Raw genomic sequence first — 16,770 nt, forward strand, 5'->3', positions numbered from 1 at the left:
ATAACGTGGCATTAAAAAATACATACAACTAGAAAAAAATCATTAGGCAAAACAACGTTTGCTGGGTCAGCTAGTATTATAATATAATACTAAAAACATATTTATTATTTCGTACTGACAGTGTGTCCGTTTGTCTACACTGTTTATTTCGTGAACCGTGTTTTTTGGAAGTCAGTTGCAACTGCTTACAGCATCGTCATCATTAAATATCTTTATAATAAGAACTCAAAGACCACCTAAGCCAAACGTAGTAACGTTTTGTCCCACAAGAATGAGGTCAACCCCCAAACCTAGTGCGCGCGACGTGTCGCAGGTCCAAGACCCACCTTCTACAAGCATTTATGTGACCCACGGATGTTTTTCCTGAGTCTGGGAGTGTTTGTGTATGCTTTAAGCCCTAAAAAAGTGGAGGAGCTGGCTGCTGTGTCCAAGCTAACCATACCCTCCAATTAACTCTAACATTATGTACTTATCATAACTCAACTCAAAACTCCTCAATAATCAAATTGATCAGCCTTCAAATGTCTCTGCAACTTAGCGACGCGGACGGTTTCTCATGATTCAGGGCTGGTTGGCGACTCCAAATTTCAGTTATTTATGATCCAGGTTATACACGATGTTATACTTATTTCTTGTGTGTTCAATTACCATGCCTACGCAATCAGTTTTTGACATGGTCAACTTAAAACCAAGTAGCTGCTGACCTACAAAACTTATATCCAAAACAAAAATCTTTGTTAAACCAAATAACTGATCAAACTTAGTTACGTAAAGTAGATCCAGTAAATCACGATACAAGATATTCAAACGACCTTTAAAATAAGGGTATTCCCTAAGCGACACTGCGCTATCACAAATCAAGCCCTGATTGGACGCTAAGGGACCTAGATATCTAGTTACTCCTCATGATTTAAATTACATATTTTCCAATACTTGAAGGTTTAGGATTTCAGTGACGATAGATGCAGAAATTATATTTACATATTATTAGGTTGGTATAATAACTTCGTGAGGCGGTTTACTCAAGCATAGGTATTAATCTGGATTGCTCGACTAGTTTCGGATGCAAACGGAGTGGCTGGTGACTGACGCGGAGCGGAGACGGGAGTCGACCTCACCAAGTCCTATCGTATTTTATACAAAAGGTAAAGACTGAAGTAATTGATGGTTATTACATCCTGCAGAAAAACGATGTATTCATAGATTATTTTATATTAGTGAGATCTTGTGAATCCTGTTATTAGACCACGGTTCTTGTATTTAAATTGAATCGATGGATATTGTCACTTGGCACGCACCATTCTTAATTAGCAACCAAATGTATAATCGTAATTAATAACAACTGCATAATTATCAAAACATTAAATCGATAAATAATTTATTAAATATCAATTTCGTTACATTTGACTTGGTATAAATAGTTATACCATAATTATATTAGCTAAGTAAACTTAGAACTAATGATTAGATCTTCGAGCATATGTTCCCAATCTGATTTCGGGTTTAGTGGTTTCCGTTACGCTCACACTATCAATTTCTTCCCTTATGATTTCGGTAACATTTTGTGATTCAGAAGTTATTTCAATCACATTTGTGCTTTCGGAAACGGGGGCATTCATTTCTTCCGTACTATTTTGTTTCGGGCTTGTGGGCTTGGATGTTGACACGTAGGGTGGCATGGTACTATGGGTGTTAACGGCATGGGCGTTATCAGATTCCTCGACACACCCCTCAGTTTTGAACCTGGAGCAGTAACCGTTGCGGCAGTACGGGAACAGGCCGGCGCACTGCACTAACAGCGCGAAGTTGCTGGGGTAGCAGTGGAGTGCCTTATGACAACTAAGGCATTTGTAACCCGGCTGTAGAGGACAAAAAGCCAATGAATAAAAACTGCGTGTCAATAATTTTATGGGAGCCAAATTTCTCCCAGTCCTTAGTAAAGAGTTTTATTCCAGCAGCAATTACCTGGCAAGTGCAGGGTAATTGAAACGCGGACATTCACAATTTGACCAACTTAATTTTGGAACATATTACTTTTTGAATTTAGGTTTCAATCTTGAATTAAGTAGGTATTGATTGCAAAACCTACAGATAATGTTTTATCTAGTTAAGTTACTAAGTACACCATGAATATTGTGTTTTACCTCAGTCCTATAACTGCAAACCCAAGGATTATAATGTGCCTTGCTCAGCGCACTCGCGTAGACATCGAAATGCGTCATGTTGTCGGGTTGGAAACCAAACTCAGCTCCTGAAACACAAAAGACTTGTTTGCAATACCGTAAAAAGTAAAAAACTATACTCTTGCGTTATGTACCTAGGATTATTTATTAAGGCCTAAGATATTTATCTACCGTCTGGAAGATGTTGTGAGCGTGATATCTAGGTACCTATACTAGGACTTGAGAGAAATTACCTCCACAAAAGAGACCAGACCAATCTCCGCTTTCCAAATTCCTAATTGGGACTAACAAAAGTGGTAAGTAGTATAATGATATTGGCAGGTTAAGCGATAGTGTTTCTTTTAATGTGCGAAATTTGAATGCTAGTAAAAATAAAAGCGGAATGTTTCGGAGCATGTGTAGCTTTATTTAGTTCGGGGATAAAAGTTATACCTCATTCCACCTGGCATGACATAAGAAATGGTAGCATGCAAAAAACTCACCAACTTCTGTTCTGCCTTGAATATCAACAAACTTCATCTAAAAATTAAAAAAAGGCCACGTTAAAAATATAAATAAAACGAAAGAGTAAAAAGGCTAAGTACAATACCTACCAAAAGCAACAATAACAGAGGCAGAGCCATGTCAAGATTTGTACTAAGAGAGCTCAACAAACGTATGCTCTGTACCCCGAACCAAGTAGTTAGTGATACACGTAAAATTAACCGTGCTTATATACCGAGGCATAAATTATGCTAATACACTTATGCATGCCGAAGATATTGGCCATTTACAATAAATTTCACGAGAATTTTTGAGGAAAATTAATCGATAAAGAGATTTAGCGCTCGTTAAAATCTTTTTTGTTAATAACGTTCTTTTTTCTCTTTTTTAATTTTAGTAGAGTCCGTAATATTTTAATGTTTTTACTGTCGTTTTTAATCAGAAATCAATTAGTCTGTGAAAGCCACGTATATTTATCAATAATTTCATTGTGATATTACAGAATTGCAAAACTGATATCTTAAAGTCGTAAAGCATAGCGTGAGATTCAAGATTGTTGACCGAATAATTGCTAGAGCAAAAAATGTGAACACGCGTGGAATACAATGTCAACACTTTCCTACCGTCACACTTCAATAATAAATGTGTAAAAAGTATGTTAATCACTCACGCTCCTTCGTAGAGGTAAAGGTCCTCTCGATTATTTTATGCAGATTTTTTTGCTTTATAACTTACAAATTGTTAATGTAAAGGAAAAAAAAACTGAACTAAATCTACTTGTTCTTACAGTTCTCCAGTTTCTCTGGATTTTCAGTTTGTAAACTAAAACTACTGCAACTATTTTACAGTTTGTACCAAAGTACCGGAAGATTTTCTTATGATTCACATTCGATTTCTTATGATTACGTCATAATCGGTAAGTCTCGGAGTAGGTACCTACAGGTGGTGGAATTGGAACAAAGGCTTGTTTAGAATAGATTAAAATAAAATAGAATGTAAAATCTAAGACCGTTTATTATTTCTTAAAATCTACATTCATATATTTACTGAATATTTCCTTATAGTTACATTACATAAAATTTCAAATTAACAAAAATAGAGGACGGTTCCGTTTCCTATTCATATATTACATTATTTTAATGAATATGCCATAAAAGAGGACGCCATTTACTGAAAAAAAGTGACGCCTGGCGGATTTTTTCTGCAACGCCGATAAAGTTTTACTTTAGAAACATAATCACAAAGTGGCAATGCAACTAGTTATTACAGACTAGTCTCCAACTGCGATTTTAAACTGTTTAGTTTGCTCTCAACGTAGTCTAGATCATGAATTCGTTCTAACGTATTCACGTTGGATGGTTGAGTGACATTCGCTGCACTGTCTTCCAAAGGCATCTCTACCACACTGGCGTTCACGGGAATGTTCCAAACATGTTTGGACACAATATTTTGATTGTTTACATTGATTCTTAGGACATTTTTTGATTCGTTTTGTTGATAGCTTGTTGCCTCGCCTTTGTCTGCTTTTGGTAAACTTGGTTTTGTGGTGGATAAAACGCTCGTCATGTCGTTCATTTGATTCAGTATATCTGTAAAATAATACGAGTTCAATTAATCCAGGTATATTATAATTTTAAAGTAAATACAGTTTATGGGTGTCAGCAAATAGATGCAGTGATTTTGTTTTTTTGTGAGAGCATGGCTTGCGTGGCTGATAATATAATCAATATATTCTATTCGAGCAAAATTTACTAGAAGTTAGTAGTAATTAAACTTTTTCAAGAATATAATATTTTAAAATACTTGCCAGTAATTTGAAGACTTGTCGTTTCGTCCATAAGACCATTATCGTAAGTATCATTGTTTTCAATATTAATGTCTACCTCCCTTTTGACAGGCATTTTACACTGCCTACTCAAAACGGCTTTTCTCAACGACGGCCGGTTCCTTATCGGCGAGAAGTTGTAAAATATTGAAATAGACGAATCTCTCACTTGGTCCAGCTGTTTGTTCACGAACAATTCTTTCGTTTCACAAGAATCAACATTCGAATCTTCAGAGTTAAATAGACGATCCAATTGAACGGAAAAACTGAGTTCCGTACACATTTTTGTCTTTAGGTGTTTCGTTAATTTTGCTAAAGGTACATTCCTTGTTGATGAGCGTACATTAGTTCTCGCAAAGACGCTTCTAGTCATATTGTTCAGGAGTTTTCTCGGCGAGTTTACGTACGTATCATAATTCTTAAGGATAGTGTGTGTTGCGTTTTTATTCACAATTTGGGGCTCCTCCTCGCCTTCGCAACCAAGCCATTGGTCGTCAGCGTCCTTAGGATGGTGTAAGGCATGTATTCTAGTAACCAGTGTGTACATGAGTTTGAGACGTTTTAAAAGTTGATCTAACGAGACTTTATCATTTTTAGGCATCTTTACATCATAAACATAGTCGTCACCAGAACTCAGTAGGTTGCTAACGATCTTGCATTCCTTTTGAACTGAAATAATAAAATTAAATCTTATAAACCTATCTACGTTTAACAATATTTATCTTTTTGCTGTTGTATGTTGTTTTGTAATGAATTACCAGAAGTAATAAATGTATTCTATTTTATTCTACTTACACTCGTTAAGGACGTCAAAAATACATTTAAAAAAATAGTACATTATACCTTTATCCAAATCACCCAGTAAAACTAGCAGTTTATCATGGTGGCCCAAAGCATCAGGCTCAAGCTTGTCATATACATGGAAGAAGTCAGAAACCATACATCCCAAATTAATCACAGAACACACATCTGCATTCTTGTAACTACCCTCATTTAACACATCTAGGAGTTTCTGGTGCATCATTTGTTTCGTTTTCTGAAAAGGGGAGGATACAAAGATCTTTAATATCAATAATATATTATTCTTCTTTCGTTCTTAATATCAAATTATTTTTATTGAAGGGATAGGGTTTATTGCCACAGCAACGTTTGGGCCTTATTCTGTAACTTTCTTAAATTAAGATATTATTATTATCTTAAAGCTAAAGTTACCTCAGCAAAGGCACTTGGATCAACAATCAAAAAGACGCTGTCTCGAATCTCTTGAACTTCATGAGTCCAAGAGTTGATCATGAGGGCAGCATGGTGACTGTCTGCTGACATCATTAATGCCGGCACTAAATGTGGATCTAGGGCCTCAAGGCTTGCTAGACCACTGCGGAGTGTCACAATTCCTGAAACAGTAAAATTGTCATGAACAACCGCCTTGTGAGCTTCTTACTTAGTCACATTGAGCACACGTCTTTTGAATACCCAAATCTTTGCTTATTTTCTAATCCCGACGAAAGAAAGAAAAAAAATTAAGGAAATATCCATTGTTATTAAAATATATATTTAATTATTAAGAACACTGTGTTTCAGAAGATATCCTGGTCCAGAAAGACAAATAACATTATCGATTATTAAAATAGTATCGAACAATGGATGTCCCAAAAAAAATGGTATTCTACTCACTATTCTGGTCTGAAGAACAACTGACAGCAAAATTTCCAATTTGCAACAATCTCTCATTGTACAAATCAAAGTCCTTCACAAATGAACAATTTTCAGTCACCTCATCTTCACTCTTTATCAGACAAGGACAAGTTCCCTTAGCATTATTATTAAAATGATTCTTCAATATTGCTATAGGAGACTTGATATAACTGAAACAGTGACTGACTAATGCTAGAAGTGCAGTATTTGTGTTAGTTTCTAATGCATACAGTACATCTTTTAAGACATCAATAAGGACATTGACATTTGAAGGCATTATAGGTAGTTTCAGTGTTTCTGGTGTGGCCTTGACTACTGAGCTAAAGTCTCCTTTTATCAATTCACTCAACAGAGATTTTGTTTCTCGTAGGACCTGCAAATGAATCAGAGGTAAAGAAAAATGAGAATAAATAATAAATGAGATTATCAATACTTTTTTTTATAACTGTGTAGAGAGAGTTCAAGTATTCTATTTTCAAATAAATGTTGTTAGCTATTTTAATGTTTCTGCATTTTTTACATTATATAATTAACCAATCACAAAACTTTAGTACAAACTATTTGTCCAGTGTAAAAGTACATTGAAGTACACATACCACTTGGCAGCGCGCCTTCACTACATGTTGATCATCAGATAAGCAGTATCTGCACAGAGTCATAGCGGACAACAGCAGCTCATCAATAGAAACATGGAGCGCACTCACACACTCAACCATCTGCAATCATTTACAAAAAAACCATACATGTGAGGTACATACAAAACATTTATAATAATAACTAGATTTTTGTCCATGGCTTCGCCCGCATCGGGGTCTGTTATCTCACGTTTCCAAGAAAACTTTTCAAACAGTCCGGGTTAAAAACTATCCTATGCTCTTTCTCAAGGTCAACTCTATCTCTGTACCAAATTTCATTAAAATCAGTTCAGTGGTTTAGACGTGAAAGCGTAACAGACAGATAGACAGAGTTACTTTCACATTTATAATATTAGGGATGGTAATTATTCTATGAGCATTATATGAGATTTAAATTCAGAATAATGTTCTCCATTTTTTTTTTTGCTTTAATAAAAACTTTTTTAGTTATGTTTTTATGAAGGGTGTTTATGGAGTTACTTACATCATCCTTCCATTGAATAAATAAAGTATCAGACTCCTTGTACTCAGTTTTATAAATGATATCAGCCAATTTACCAAGGATTTCAAATGTATGGTCAATCCAGTTGACAAAGTACATTGTAGTTGTATTGAAAGAATCATCAGCAGATTCACTCAAGTCTGATGATACAGATGTTTCCTCAAGATAACTTTCTATTGATAATAATCTGTTCATACACCATGATAGTCTCTCCAGAGTGTACTGGCGACTCTCCTGTAATATAAGAACAATATTCTGTCAATAAATAAATATAAAAAAATCTGAAACTATTTTCTTTTAATGCAAGTTTTATTTGTAACTAAAGTAAATTAAATATATGTATTTTACCTGTAAATATGTATGGTGCTTATATTCCAGTTTAAAAACATCAAAAATATAAATCAGGCATTTATTTATCTGACTGGAACACAGTGTGAAGACATCGCGTACCCTTGCTACGTTATTTTCGTTTTCTTCATAACACGACAATTTATTGCGAAGGCGAAGTATCAACGGATGAATCTTGTCCAGCAGAAGGCCCTTAGATAAAAAATAAGTCAAGAAAGTTTTAAAGAAAAACAAGGACTAAATACGAACAAGAACATTATTTTAATACTTACCAATACGTGTTTTGTTGCCTCACGAGCATCTTGGGGCAGTGAAGCCAGATCTTCAAAAGGCTCTTTCATATTTCTTACAACTTAAACTTCGCAGTACAAAGTTTTGCACTAAGTCCGTTAAGGTTTAATTTCACAACAACAAAACAAGTTTTCAAACTTTTCAAATTTATATCGGAGTGTCAACGTCAAATGAAACGTCATATCCACCCTCAAACTCCGCAAATGAGAAAATAAAACATGCGCTTTGGTTTCTGGCTCTGGGTATTTACCGTTTCTTTAATACCAAAATAAAATCGGAAATAATTATATAGAACTATAAACTGAAACATTGATCAGATTGCCTTAGTGAATTCCTTTAGTACCTAATCATACTTAAATGGTAAGTGAGTATAATATGTATTAATCACTTGATTGCCTCATGGTAAATTTCCAATTATTAAAAGTTAAAAGTAGGAAATTTACAAAGTAAGCTTGTTTTTTTTTATTAATTATTCTAAACTGATAGCATAATAATTCAATATTATTCTACTTTTTTTGAAAACTGCCTAAACGCGTGTTTTTGCAACGGAAATGAGCACTTCAAGCCCATAATCATCATTAAATTCGTCAAAATCTGATAATAATGTGAAAGATACCTACTAGATCTCAACAACAGTTCATCGTCAACATCCTTATTTTTGACAGATGTCATGTCAATGAACGCCATAACCATTGTTATTTCGGTTCTGCTGTAAGTTTATCAAGAAAATATTGTACAGCATTTAGAAAGTACGTAAAAATGAGTGAATTAGTTTGGGGAATCAAAAACGGCGACATAGACCAAGTCAAAGACATAGTCGAAAATAAGGTAGGACTAATAAATATTGGTGAATTTCATTGCCCATTTTCCTATATGAATATTTTGTCGTTGGCAAGAGAAAGCGATGTTTTATTATAATTTATAATCGTGGTGTATTATTAATTAAAGTAATTGGATAATATGACTCAGTGTTATATGTATTATATTTGAGTTTCAACGTCAATGCCGTATTTTCTTAGATCAATAGATATAATCAGGTAGGATGTTATAGGTAATTATTATTCACAGAGCGGTGTCATAAGCCTTCAATATGTGCCGAGAATTGCCTTAAAAGTCTGAAATGAGATACGACGTACATACATTACTTGAAATATCACCAATGTAAATTTTAAAGTAAAGTAAACAAGTTTCTGTATAAGGATAATGTCTTTTACAGAATATAGATGTCAATGCCTTAATTGATGGAAGAGTTCCTCTACACTATGCTGCGGATTATGGTCAAACAGCTGTATTAAACTATCTCCTGGACAAGGGTGCAGATCCGAATGTAAGTAAAACATAATATTAGGTACAATAAAGTTGTTATGAGTAACAAACTATGTTATCAGTGAAATGATAATTTCCAGATGGTTGATAAGCATGGCATCTCAGTGCTGTTGGCAGCTATATGGGAAGGCCACACAGACTGTGTCAAGACACTGCTCAAAAATGTAAGTAGGATCAACAGATAATTATGCAGTCCCAAAATTAATGCATGACTTGCAATTTTGCAGTTTGACAAGATATGTTAATTCAAGTTGTAGATGAAATACATTTCAAGTATCTACATTGCAAGATTGATTGACCTACTAACCCTCTTTAAATGGTAAAAGTAGTCATAAATCACTATTTTAAATTACTTTTCTACTTTAACATTCTTCATGACTAATTCATAATGATGCCTTTTTTCATTACAGGGTGCGTCTAAAAACGGAAAAACCCCAGATGGAACACCATATCTTGAAGCTGCTGAAAAAGAAGAAATAAAAGAACTTCTCACATAGAATGTATATGTAATCAGAACTGTAATAAGCAATCGCTCACGTTTTTGATTTGATGCTAAGGAAAAATCACTAAGATCAAACAATAAATTAATCTATTATAAAATATTTTTACATGCATTTATTTACATTGTAATGAATTATTTTTATACGCTCAACATATTGAAATATAAAATATGTATTTGATTATGCGTCCATTTTGTAGTTTGTGTATCTATAAAGGCCTGACCCCTCTTAAAGGGTTAATTATAGCCACTTGAAATGTGATGGTTAGCTCATCCTTCCAGTGCTTGCATGAGATTTTAAGAAGCCCCATAATCAAAATTTAGCAAATAAATTATTTAATATTAAGGTGTAATTCCAACAATAAGATGTAATTTTTATCGCTAAAATAATAAACTGATAATGAACAATCACAACTTTTATTTTTTATACCAAAAATATATAACTGCATAAGGAAAAAAACACAATCCACTAACAAAACCTTTTTTCGATTGTAAAAACTTACTATACTACTTTTATACAAAGATTCTCTGTATCCTAAAATTACATGAACAAAAACAAATAGGCTTTTAGCTTCCACATGTTCAGTGCCATTTACTCAATTAATCAACTTGACCTCCAACGTTTAAGAAGACTAATTAATATCTTTGGAGCAGAGCACAGAACAACATATTTTGTATATCTATTTACTGATTTTCATGCTTATTTGAGGATACAAAGATTTATAAATAAATGTTGTTACACTTAAAGAATAGCAGCTACGAATGTTTCGACGACATATTCATAATTAGATTTATTCATCAGAAGCAAGAGTTTGATAAACTGCACTCTAATGCTACTAATTAAAATTGCTGATGAATGAATGAAAATTGGCACTATTTGTATATTAGATAGGTTAGGTGCGTATTTTTTATTTACCCTTCTAAAATAAATAGAAATATTATTCAGTGAAGCGAACTTACGAGTAACGTCACATCTGTGTGCAAATAAAGGCGTAGTGTAATAGTAATAATTGCCGAACATTTTGGAATCATTATTCTGGCGAAATAATATTTTTTTTATGATGTGAAGCCAGTAGTTATCCCTATTGGTACAGGCTTGTAAAACAAATTATCTCTCGTAAAGAAAATCATCAATAGATATATTATTGAAATAGTTCACAATTAACATCAAATATTAACAACCAATATTTAACATCATCAAATAAATAAAACAAAATACTTATCTTAGGAGTATCACAATTTTAAGGTTAAACAAAAATTCTTTGGAGAATGGCAAATTAATGCTAATACTACAAAAGGCCTAGACATAGCTACATCATCATAGAAAACAACAAATGAAGGAAAATTGTTTAGTTTCTGACAAGTGACTGGAGATTGTTAATCTAAATGTAGGAGGGATTCAACAGTGCATGAAATTAGCATTCAGGAAAATGTAACTTGTCTACAGGTCTTGGCAAGAATATTATAACTATAAATCCCCGCTTCCTGGATACTTCTTATATTTGTTATTTTTCTGTGGTGGACAGTAGCAGGCATTCTTCTGCGCATCCAAGTATGATTTGCAGCCTAGTGTTAATGTACCAGTGAACAGTAGTTTAGCAGCTGTTTTGCAACCTGAAATGGTAAAAGTTAAGTATTAAACACACTGATTTTGGTTTTAGCTACTTGAAAATCTTAATTTTTTTTTCATATTTATAACAATATCTCACACAAAGATTGCATCACATGTTAAACCATTACTTATTTCTATTTTAGCCAATAAAGCATACAAAATTCACAAAATTTTAGTGTACAATATTACCTAATTTTAAGATATACCATATTTTTTCTGATAAACATTGTATATTATATGCATCTGCCATTGATCACATGCAAGTTTATCTTCAGCCATTTACTGTGACATTAACTTGAGACAATTTTCTATAAGCTTTAAATGTAATAAATATTTTACATACCTTTAGTAATAGTATCCCCTGCTACATTAACAGATTTATATGAATCACAGTAGTTGTACAGACATCTCTTGAAGTCCAGTTCACAGGTTTCTTTCCCACTGTTGCATGTATCATAGCATATATCATGGGTATCACAGCATTTTGTCATTTCTTCAAGAGGTAAGTATTCTGATGCTATTTCAAAACCAAGAGAACCACAACCATCAGATGTTGGGACATGATTTCTATTACGCACTGGTTTGCCTCCTGAAATATAAAAGAAAATATCAACATATTTACGTTTTGGGGATTGTTTTGCAGTGTGCAGTTTTTACAATAACTATAAATATATTGTATGTCGAACTGAAAAAAAAGGAATATATTGCATTTAAAAAATCTACGAATAGAACTCCTATTGCTGAATTTAAATCTCAAAGTATCTCTTACCTTCTGGACAATTGAAAATGCACTCTTCTTCAACGGCCGCATCAAAAACTTCGTGTAAAGATCTAAACTTCTCAGCCACAGTTATGACGTTTTTAAACATATCACCAAAAACAGACTCGGCTGATAATACGGCATCTTTCAAATTTCGTAACATACTAGAACCCATACCAGTATAGGCATAGGCCACGAACGTTAGAACGTAAATCATTATCTTCCTGTAAGGAATCTCCATGTTTGACTGTTATGTTATCTTGAGCAACATAAACTGTTTAATACCATATTCTTCTAATTAATACTTTTTAATTCATCCAGTGCCTTACGTACACGTAATTTTTAAAACTTGTTGAATGTTGAGTTAAGAGTTTGACTTGGATTTCAGCCAAAACATTTCGTCTGTCAAACGTCAAAATTTCAGTTACCCTAATGAGAATGAGTTCTAGTATTATAACACTTCAAAAAAATAGTAACTTGTGTCAGATTTAAAAATCGACTACTTGTCTCCCAACAATGGCAACATTTATTTGAGGTCCGTCCGGTAGCCATATTGTTTTAAAAAGTTATCCTTTTCCGTTTTGTTGTCGTGAAAATGACGGGCTTTAGCAATAAGGTGAGAGGAAAAAATATAAAAATCAGCTAAATATACTTTAGTGGACGTAAAAATTTATATTAAATCATTATGTGCTACGTAACCAGTAATTTCTCTCAAAACCATTGTGTGAAAACTTATTAAACCTGAAGATCTCCATGCATCACACGTGCTACCTTGTGTTTTGTACTCAGTTACGAATAGAACAAGTATTAGAAATGATTCTAGCTGTTCCCATTATCTCTCGGTAATATTACCAGAAAATTCTGATTGTTAAAACTACGTCCAGAGGAATTCAGAAATGCGAAAAGCGTTAACTATTTTGAGGTTATGCGGTATGTCAGCGACGGTGTTTGACCAGTGTGATATTTCGTATTCCAGGCCATAGTGATCGATGGCCGTGGCCATCTGCTCGGCCGCCTGGCCGCAGTCATTGCTAAGGTCCTGTTGGAAGGTAACAAAGTCGTGGTCGTGCGATGTGAGCAGATCAACATGTCTGGTAACTTCTTCAGGTAAGACCATAGCTAGGTTAACCTAAGTGTCTATTTTCCAAAACCATTTATCGCCCAGCTTGGGCTATCATTGATAGAGGGATGAAAAAATTCAACTTTTAATTAAATAAAGTTAACAGATGATAAACACCACATGATAATAATATAGTGTTTACACCACATGCCGGAATAGATTCAACTGCTCTATTTGCCATATTGCAAAACTGCTTATAATAGTTTGAAATGATGTTATTTTTGGGTAATTTGCGACTGAATATTTTAAATAGATGTTGTTACTTTCTATTGACTGATCCATTATTTCAATTATTTTGTAATGTGATCCCAACAGTGCTGGATACTTAACAAATTAATAAATTTCAGGAACAAGTTGAAGTTCATGTCATTCCTTCGCAAGAGGTGCAATGTAAACCCCGCTCGTGGACCCTTCCACTTCAGAGCACCTTCCAAGATCCTGTGGAAGACTGTCAGAGGTATGGTATCTGTGATTTCTATTATTGAAACCGTGATTCACATCAAATATTGTCTAGTATGTATAGTATGGTTGCCTGCTCATTTTTTTGTGCATACTAGCTCGAAATTATGTTTTCTATGTTTCGCTTATGATTATTTACTCTTTTACCTACATTATTTGATGTCTGTGATAGAAACTATATTATGAAGCTCAATAATCATTCAATTCCCTGCCATGCCCTATTTCATGATACTAATGACAATATCATTCCCAGGCATGATCCCACACAAGACTGAGCGTGGAAAGAGCGCGCTGAGGAGGCTTCGCGCGTACGACGGGTGCCCACCTCCCTACGACAACCGCCGCCGCGTTGTCGTACCCGCTGCGCTCCGCGTCTTCTGCCTGAAGCCCGGCCGCAAGGTATGTATAACTAAACATATTCCTTATGTATATTAGATTGTTCATACTGTTGATAGCAGCCACAGGCGACATATTGCCATGGCACTACTAATTCTTATGAAATGCCTTCTGAACCTAGCAACATGTCATTTTATAGGTATTGCTTCATAAAAACAACAAAAAGCATTAGCAAAGAAGTGCAACAATTTTTTAATATCTTTGTTTAAATTATCTTTCAATGATGTTTCATTTGGGTAATTTGCGACTGAATAACCATGTTGCATAATTTATTATATTCTGAGACTTTAATATTATCTGGCTATAGAAATGAAATTTCAGAATCGAAATTGAATTTATTTATCTTTTCCAGTACTGTCACGTTGGTCGCCTGTCCCACGAGGTCGGCTGGAAGTACCGTGAAGTCGTCCGCAAACTTGAGGACAAGAGAAAGATCAAATCTGTAAAGAAGATGGCCTTCGAGAAGAAGCTTAAGGTTTGTAATAGCACATCTACTTCTATATGTTCATTGCAATTTAATGATCCATTATTGTTATGATGATTACATTCTTACCTACATTATTTGAGTACAAATGAAAAAACCTCTGCACTGATCAATATTCTTTTACCCTGAATCAATACTATAATTTAGGAATTGTTTCTAATAGAGCCAATATCTTTACAGCGTATCACCAAGGAATCCGGCGAGAAGGTTGCAAAGACGACAGCACCATTCACCGCAGTCATCCAATCCTATGGATACAACTAGGATTAAGATTAAATAAAAAAACCTTTGGTTGCCCAATCTCTGAATTTCATTTTAATTATAACCCTAAGTACCTACCTACCTATATGTATAAAGACATTCGTAAATTACTGTTACCTATTGCTTATTATCCACACTTTATTGTAGTAGGGAGGTTTGACTGCTGATGTAAGCAGTACCTCAGTTAGATTATTAACATCTCAACTAAACATTCTATACCTAAATGGTAGTCTAATTCCTTATTCCAGTAATCAGTGGATCACCCCTTTTCATTTGAAGCTTATGCCGAAGTTGTCCATGGCTTCTGTAACAATTCATTTTAGATTATTGATTGAGGTCATGCAATCCATTACTCAGGGCTCCTAATACGTATTAAAAATGGATGGTAGCATTAAGTACAAGCTTATATCAGGAAGTGTTTTGTTAAGCTATGAAACACTAGACTGGGTTGATGTATAGGGTTTTTCAATAAAGACGAGTAGATTTTCTAGGCCCCTAGCGGCCATTTTGTCTTGGTGACGTTCGTCGAATCTTTTTTTATTATTCAGTTTTCGATAGACTCGACTGAACAAATGATAAAACGTTATTATCTAAATCAGTGGAAATGTTGCGTGCATTGCGCCCGCAATCTACGCGGTGGCCCTTCACAGTCGACTCTTCAAGTTGTGGTAGTAACACAAGGCGTCACTCTAATTCTTGGGCTACTCGTATCCGAGCCACTATGAGGAACCGAGGCTGGCATTTGGATGATGTCATCTTCCATACTTAATGGCATATATGGGCCTTTTTTTTAAAAAAATAACCTCACAAGCTACCCGGATGAGGTTCGGATACTACTACTACTACTACCTATCAACTAGAGATATCACTTAGGTTTGGGTCCTATTCTGTATTCGGCTAAAAAGATCAAAATGAATAAATGTGTAATAATACTAGACTATATCAATTTAGTAACTACATCTGTTCAAAGGTAAGTTGCGATGAATAACAGCAAGCTGTAAGGCATATTTGTTGGTTTTCGTCGTATCAGCTTCAGAAAGGTGAATAATGATCAGCAATTTTCGAGTGGCTTGGGTATTGTTTTTCGTAAGCTGACTTCTACCTGTCTGAATAGACCTTGCGATTTAAGCGAATAGGGATGATAACTGGGTATAAAAAGAAAAAATCTCATCAGTTAGATAATTGAAAAGTATGAGACACGTTTTTTCCTTTTTCAGAAAAATTAGGATTGACAAAGATTAAGTGCTTTAAAGTTTAGGAGAGGGGGCTTGTGACGTAACGATATTGTAAAATTTATACTCAATCGTGACGTCACGCGTAAGTTTCATTCACTGTAATTTGGTCAATTTATGTTTGCGGGACAAATTAAAAAATACCTATCCATTAATATACAAAAAACTACAACTTTTCGTAAAAAAACCAAGTAACTTGTAATTTCATATTACCATTTCGCATATTATCCGTAGCGACTTCCAAATGAGATCCAAAAACTAAATTATATTTTTTTTATTTGGTAAATCAAACACTTGTAGGTACTATTATGTATCAATCACAACTTATTATTTAATTTTCAATACATTTCTAAACCAATAATTAAAAAAAAGTGTTGTGCATGTGATTTAAATGGTTCACACTCATTTAAATCACATGCACAGAGACACCCAGACTCGGTACAGGCATTCGTGGATCACACAAATGGTTGGCCTACACGGAGATCGAACCCGCGACACTGCACTCTGTGCGTATGGCGTGGTGACCTCAGCCACTCGACTATCCGTCTTTACATTCAAGTTAACGATACTGTACGACCACGAAGTGATTTTTTTAAATTCAATTTATCATGAAATCTTTTGATGAAATTTGAACACAGCTTTCTCCATTTAGGTATGTA

General features: G+C 34.3%; 4 protein-coding genes and 1 non-coding gene across 6 annotated transcripts; 3 read left to right on the plus strand and 2 right to left on the minus strand.

Annotated features, from left to right (window-relative positions):
* Positions 1–540: 540 nt before the first annotated feature.
* Positions 541–3,014, minus strand: LOC113492317. Its single transcript, XM_026869769.1, has 4 exons — positions 2,777–3,014; positions 2,666–2,702; positions 2,145–2,251; positions 541–1,859 (listed from the first exon to the last, which is right to left on the minus strand). Exons 1-4 carry the CDS (start codon positions 2,804–2,806, stop codon positions 1,458–1,460), a joined length of 576 nt encoding a protein of 191 aa, XP_026725570.1. The 5' UTR covers positions 2,807–3,014; the 3' UTR covers positions 541–1,457.
* Positions 3,015–3,662: 648 nt separating this feature from the next.
* Positions 3,663–12,587, minus strand: LOC113492344. Its single transcript, XM_026869813.1, has 13 exons — positions 12,169–12,587; positions 11,743–11,988; positions 11,262–11,401; positions 10,947–10,974; positions 8,213–8,256; positions 7,672–7,863; positions 7,306–7,557; positions 6,783–6,902; positions 6,166–6,559; positions 5,704–5,885; positions 5,335–5,527; positions 4,474–5,160; positions 3,663–4,255 (listed from the first exon to the last, which is right to left on the minus strand). Exons 1-13 carry the CDS (start codon positions 12,398–12,400, stop codon positions 3,930–3,932), a joined length of 3,036 nt encoding a protein of 1,011 aa, XP_026725614.1. The 5' UTR covers positions 12,401–12,587; the 3' UTR covers positions 3,663–3,929.
* On the plus strand, positions 8,166–10,195 carry LOC113492329 (myotrophin-like). 2 transcript variants are annotated; one of them, XM_026869802.1, is made up of 4 exons: positions 8,166–8,322; positions 9,179–9,289; positions 9,369–9,452; positions 9,699–10,195. In XM_026869802.1, exons 1-4 carry the CDS (start codon positions 8,320–8,322, stop codon positions 9,783–9,785), a joined length of 285 nt encoding a protein of 94 aa, XP_026725603.1. In that variant the 5' UTR covers positions 8,166–8,319; the 3' UTR covers positions 9,786–10,195. The 2 variants fall into 2 exon arrangements, with proteins under 2 accessions (XP_026725603.1, XP_026725595.1); XM_026869794.1 differs by lacking the exon at positions 8,166–8,322 and adding an exon at positions 8,628–8,790.
* A 79-nt stretch (positions 12,588–12,666) lies between the features above and the next one.
* On the plus strand, positions 12,667–14,918 carry LOC113492323 (60S ribosomal protein L13a). The gene is made up of 6 exons (XM_026869783.1): positions 12,667–12,775; positions 13,136–13,266; positions 13,627–13,736; positions 13,992–14,137; positions 14,487–14,609; positions 14,799–14,918. The coding sequence occupies exons 1-6, from the start codon at positions 12,755–12,757 to the stop codon at positions 14,880–14,882; spliced, it is 615 nt and encodes a 204-aa protein (XP_026725584.1). The 5' UTR covers positions 12,667–12,754; the 3' UTR covers positions 14,883–14,918.
* On the plus strand, positions 13,858–13,931 carry LOC113500628. Its single transcript, XR_003401223.1, has one exon. It is a non-coding gene; the product is annotated as a small nucleolar RNA SNORD34 (small nucleolar RNA).
* Positions 14,919–16,770: the final 1,852 nt, after the last annotated feature.

Source organism: Trichoplusia ni, chromosome 1, assembly GCF_003590095.1.
Source record: "Trichoplusia ni isolate ovarian cell line Hi5 chromosome 1, tn1, whole genome shotgun sequence".
NCBI classification, from domain to species: domain Eukaryota; kingdom Metazoa; phylum Arthropoda; class Insecta; order Lepidoptera; family Noctuidae; genus Trichoplusia; species Trichoplusia ni.

Excerpts from the sequence above, each read along its gene's own strand:
- LOC113492317 (XM_026869769.1), bottom strand. The coding sequence starts at position 2,806 with ATGGCTCTGCCTCTGTTATTGTTGCTTTTG. Across the intron at positions 2,252-2,665 it reads TCAAGGCAGAACAGAAGTTG|GAGCTGAGTTTGGTTTCCAA; the intron begins GTGAGTTTTTTG and ends TTTGTGTTTCAG. Across the intron at positions 1,860-2,144 it reads TTTGCAGTTATAGGACTGAG|CCGGGTTACAAATGCCTTAG; the intron begins GTAAAACACAAT and ends TGTCCTCTACAG.
- LOC113492329 (XM_026869794.1), top strand. The coding sequence starts at position 8,722 with ATGAGTGAATTAGTTTGGGGAATCAAAAACGGCGACATAGACCAAGTC. Across the intron at positions 8,791-9,178 it reads AAGACATAGTCGAAAATAAG|AATATAGATGTCAATGCCTT; the intron begins GTAGGACTAATA and ends TGTCTTTTACAG. Across the intron at positions 9,453-9,698 it reads TCAAGACACTGCTCAAAAAT|GGTGCGTCTAAAAACGGAAA; the intron begins GTAAGTAGGATC and ends TTTTCATTACAG.
- LOC113492344 (XM_026869813.1), bottom strand. The coding sequence starts at position 12,400 with ATGGAGATTCCTTACAGGAAGATAATGATTTACGTTCTAACGTTCGTG. Across the intron at positions 8,257-10,946 it reads GTTAATATTTGATGTTAATT|TTCTATATAATTATTTCCGA; the intron begins GTGAACTATTTC and ends TTCAGTTTATAG. Across the intron at positions 6,903-7,305 it reads TTATTCAATGGAAGGATGAT|ATGGTTGAGTGTGTGAGTGC; the intron begins GTAAGTAACTCC and ends AAATGATTGCAG.
- LOC113492323 (XM_026869783.1), top strand. The coding sequence starts at position 12,755 with ATGACGGGCTTTAGCAATAAG. Across the intron at positions 13,267-13,626 it reads ATGTCTGGTAACTTCTTCAG|GAACAAGTTGAAGTTCATGT; the intron begins GTAAGACCATAG and ends AATAAATTTCAG. Across the intron at positions 14,138-14,486 it reads GCCTGAAGCCCGGCCGCAAG|TACTGTCACGTTGGTCGCCT; the intron begins GTATGTATAACT and ends TATCTTTTCCAG.